This window comes from Pinus tabuliformis, chromosome 5_2 (genome assembly GCF_031772625.1).
Source record: "Pinus tabuliformis cultivar Carrire ecotype Pingquan chromosome 5_2, CPIR1, whole genome shotgun sequence".
NCBI lineage: Eukaryota > Viridiplantae > Streptophyta > Pinopsida > Pinales > Pinaceae > Pinus > Pinus tabuliformis.
In genome coordinates, this window is record NC_142306.1 from 861,494,397 (window position 1) to 861,499,296 (window position 4,900).

At 30.9% G+C, this 4,900-nt stretch overlaps 1 protein-coding gene across 1 annotated transcript; it reads left to right on the forward strand.

The window, feature by feature from the left end:
• Nucleotides 1-632: 632 nt before the first annotated feature.
• LOC149162029 (calcium/calmodulin-regulated receptor-like kinase 1) lies at nt 633-4,655 on the forward strand. Its single transcript, XM_089435073.1, has 3 exons — nt 633-650; nt 860-1,322; nt 4,165-4,655. The coding sequence occupies exons 1-3, from the start codon at nt 633-635 to the stop codon at nt 4,653-4,655; spliced, it is 972 nt and encodes a 323-aa protein (XP_089291199.1).
• The last annotated feature ends 245 nt before the right edge of the window (nt 4,656-4,900 follow it).

A 4,900-nucleotide genomic window follows, 5' to 3' on the forward strand; every position in this document is an offset into this window, starting at 1 on the left:
GATTTATTTTCAAAATATTTATATCATTAGTTTATGCAAGTTTAAAAACACAATTTAATAAAAAAACAAATTATTAGTTAGATACATGAAGATTTGAATCTTGAATCTTATAATTTACATAGTACTTCGTGACAAAACAGTTACCTATGTAATTGTCTTCGTAAACCATACATATTTTAAATAATAAAAATTAATAATACCATCCAAAAATTATAATTATATCTCATGTCACATGTCAATTTAGTATATTTAAAAACACAATAGAGGCCAAGAAATTGTCGTCAGACGCCGTCATCTCACTCATATTTATTTCAAAAACCCACAATTGCAAGACGCATGCATGGTACGACCAATAACCTGTGCCTATCCTAAATTTATTTTAAAAACGTACAATTGCAAGACGCATGCATACTATAGGACCAATCATCTCCGCCAAATCATAATCTGAGCGACAGTAAACGAAATTCCAAAGTGTGAATTTGATTCCCTAGTGGGGACAACCCATTTTCGTAGATAACGGGTCGAACGCGGATTTCGCTTGATCGCTCATTGCTATTTGTTCGCTGCATCGCTTGCTGCTCATTGTTCCCGCGCAATGCATTTACGCAGCAAATATAAGAATTACAGAAATCATGGCATCGATTGGCATGGTTCGTCATGGGTTGCAACCATCGCGCATTATTTTTCTGCTTTTGTTTGCCCACCATTTTCTTCCCACTCGCACCGGTATGGATTCTCCTCTCCCTGCCTCGAGTTTTACTCAATCCATCTTATATTACTGCGGAAAAGGAAACCCCATCGCCATTGTTGTAATTGTAGTGGCTGTGCTGGTTCTGGTGCTTATTGTGATAGCTGATAGGATGAAATTAAAAAAAAGAAAGCTGCCCGCAATCGCAGAGACATACGCACTTACCCCGTGGAGCAACTCGCAAACCCTAGCGGGAACTTTTTCGAAGTGAGCATACATCCACAAACCTACGCAACTGAACAGCCAGCGAACCCTATTGGGAACTATTTGGAAATGGAGCTTATAGATTTACGCTCACACACAGTGGAAGAACTGAACTGGTTGGAGGAGGGCATAGGAATATGCACATATACAAGGGAGGAACTGGCCAACGCCACTAACAATTTCACAACAAAAGTTGGACAGGGCGTCTCTGGATTTGTATATCATGCCAATTTACGAGGTAATCGGGTGGGCGCCGTCAAGAGAGCAACGAATTTAGATCCCACCTTACTCAAACAGGAATGGACTGTGCTCCTCAGACTTCCACGTCATCCTTATCTGGTGGATCTAATCGGATTGTGTTTACAACCAGGTGTGCTCTTATTCCCTTCTTTCGCAATTCCCTTTGTTTACAATATTGCCATAAACACTGTCCTCGGGTCTTACTATCCCTTGGTTTACAATATTGCCATAAACACTGTCCTCGGGTTTTAGTACAACCACAATTTCTTTTCCCCAGTTTAATTTTTGCAAAAGGATATGTTGGCCTATTTTACATGAGCAAGGTAAAATATTGGAACCACAGTTTCTTTTGCCCTGCATTTGAGTTTAAATTTTGGAATTCTTTTGCCCTGCATTTGAGTTTAAATTTTGGAAAAAGGATATGTTGGTCTAGCTTAATTTGAAATCTGATTAACGTGAACAAGGTCAAATAATTGATGTTGCTCATGTTTGTCGACTCCAGAGTATTACGTAATCAACTTAAGGATGCCTATATCGGTGAGCTCAAGTCCAATGTAAATTGCCACAATATTTTGAGAATCTGCAATTAACTTAAAGATGGCATGTGCATATTGGCCATTGTGATAAGTTATTTCTGGAATATTTTGGGATCTCACTTCTACATAGATAGACAAGATCAAGTAATTAACCTTGCCCATGTTAGTTGGATTCTAAAATATTCCCACTTAAAAGATGCCCATGTTAGCCATTGTGAAAAGTTTTGTTTTGGATTTGGATAATATGTTGTTGCAATTTGGTACAGGTTCTCAGATTATTAATTCTCTTCAATTTCAGCCTTTTTTTTGAGTTTTTGTTTATCGTCTTAGTTTGAAGATATAATGAGCATGTTCGCCAATGCTAAAAGTTTTTCGTTGAATGTTGGGTTATAGGTTGTTGGAACTTGGTATAGGTTTTTATATTATTAAATATTTTTTAATTGTAGTTTTTTAGTTTTGTGTATTTTTTTAATATGAAGATGTAATTTTTGGTAAAATTATCAGTATTTGTTATTTGATCTAAATTTTTGGAAAATCTTCAAAATATTAATATGAAATTTAAATTTATTATTTCAATAATTTTCTTTTCCACATTTTAAACCAAATACATAGAAGAATAAAACCCAAAAAAACAAAAAACTTAGAATATTTAAACTACCCTGAGCATATAGAGTAGCTTATTTATTATATATCAATTATTTTTCCAAAGTTTGAAAATACTTGTAACTCCATTTTTAATCTATCTTTCCAATATAAATAGATTCAAGATTGATAATAAGTTAAAACTAATTACTCTATACATTGTGTAGTGAAATACAATTGAATATTTGATAGATTTATCTTTTAAAATTTTCAATTTAAAACTTATTAAAATATATAATTTAAATGAATTATATATATATAAGAGAGAAATTATAAGCTCAAAATTAAAATTAGTAAATAATAAACACTTTCCTAAATTTTAACAATAAAATTTCAAATACCAATATTTTTTTATTAATAATATAAATTCTGGTTTTCCACTTTTCATAAGATTGCATTATATGTTTTATTATCTTATATTATTATTTAATCAAGATAAACAAAATGAATCATCAAAATTTATTGTTAAATCATTTTTTATTAGAATGAAATATATATAGGGATTAGTTGAAATAGTTTAGAATTTGATATATAATTTTTTATATTGTTGTTAATTGTTGTTGATTATGAATTTGATCGTCTTTAATTTCTTTTAAACAAAATTATTACCACCTATAAAATCTAAAATGGAAAAATACTCTTATATTTTTTATATTTTTAATACTTTTATTACAAATTATTATATATAAATAATTTAATCAAATAAAAATATTAAAATATAACTATTCATAAAACATTTATAATTTTTTATTTAACTTTTATATTATTATTATTATTTTATGTATAATTATATAAATTTATGAATTATTATAAGAAAAACCAAAACATTCACCTTTTACACCACAATATGAGTTGCGTGCCAGAAAATAATTTTATTTCATGCAAAAATATGCCTATCCCCATCAATTTATCAAATTAATTCATCATTACATCTTTTACTTTGATTTTACTTTTTCGGTTTTTATAAATATGTTTTTTTTTGTCATCGTCACATCTTCCATCATTATATTATTTAAATATTTGTTGATAAAAAATATTTTTAACTATTGAGATAAAGTTTATATTTGAATATTTTATTCTTAATATGTATTAAAATATTAATACTTTTAAATTAGTTTTTAGAATGGATGTAAAAAGAAACATAACCAGTCTACATGTTAAATCAGCGTCGCCAATGGAAAACATGACAAATAGGTATGCCTACCAACCCATCCTCATTCTTTCATCCCTCGCAATATAATTCTCAACAATACACAGGAGTTACATGGCAGAACCAGCCACCTTTTCCTAATATGAAAAATATAGAATTTTTTGGTTAATTATATACAGGTGCGAAGTTATTATATTAAGGTTCATTATGTTATTCATAAAAGCCGAATTAAATTGAGGTGGTAGGAATCTTAATCATTTATTCATATTGATGTTTAAATTTCTGAAATATTTAGAAATTTATTAGCAATTTATATAAAGATTAGTATAAATATATTTTAAATATAGATTTAAGATAAGTTTAGAAGGATCAAATTTTTTCATGTCCAATTTTTTTTATAATTATTTAAATATTTTATATTTTTTTTAATTTCATTTTTTTATTTGAATTTATATAAACAAAATTTCAATTTTGATGACCAAAGAAAAAAGTTATATATCATACTGTTCATAAGTAAAATTACACATCTGCTGGACCCTAAAATAAACCTCCAGACTCAATGACCACCCTGAAATAATATTTTCATATAATAATTTCGTTGCTATATATTTTTCATAACAATTCTGTGAATGATGCATCTGCAGGTGAGCGAATTCTTGTGTTCGAGTTCATTTCCAACGGGAGCTTGTATGATCAACTTCACGCGGAAAGAGGTCTCGCAAGTCCATTATCTTGGTCATCTCGCATGGACATAGCCTGTCAGGTTGCTGTGGCATTACAATACCTTCATGAAGAAGCAAGGCCCGCGATATTGCACCGTGATGTTAAGTTTGCAAATGTTTTGCTGGTGGACAATAACTGTGCTAAATTGGCTGATTTTGGACTATCAAAGTTGGACCCAAAAGACAACCAATTTACAGTCACTGCGGTTAGGGGAAGTTATGGTTACATGGATCCACAATACGTGAAAACACGCAGATATTCGGCGAAGAGTGATGTGTGTAGCTTTGGTGTGCTTCTTCTCGCGCTAATTACAGGTTTAAAAGCACTACCTGAAGACACACCTCTGGCAGAATCGACACCACCATATCGTTTCAGAGAAGACGTTGACATATTCGTGACAATTGTTGATTGAAATTTGATAGATCGCATTCACACGATGGAGCTACAGAATATGATCCAAATTGATAATCTCTGCTTACGCGACATTACCGAAGAGCGACCTTCAATGAGGGAGATTGTGAATATGATGCAGAATCGAACTCAATTCAAGATCAATAATGCTTCCATATCTTAAATTAAGAGAATTATGAATATAATACAGAATGTAAGACTGAAGCCTTGTGTTCGAATTTTAGGTTAGAGCGACTAGGGTGATGT

Excerpts from the sequence above, each read along its gene's own strand:
- LOC149162029 (XM_089435073.1), top strand. Across the intron at positions 1,323-4,164 it reads CGGATTGTGTTTACAACCAG|GTGAGCGAATTCTTGTGTTC; the intron begins GTGTGCTCTTAT and ends ATGCATCTGCAG.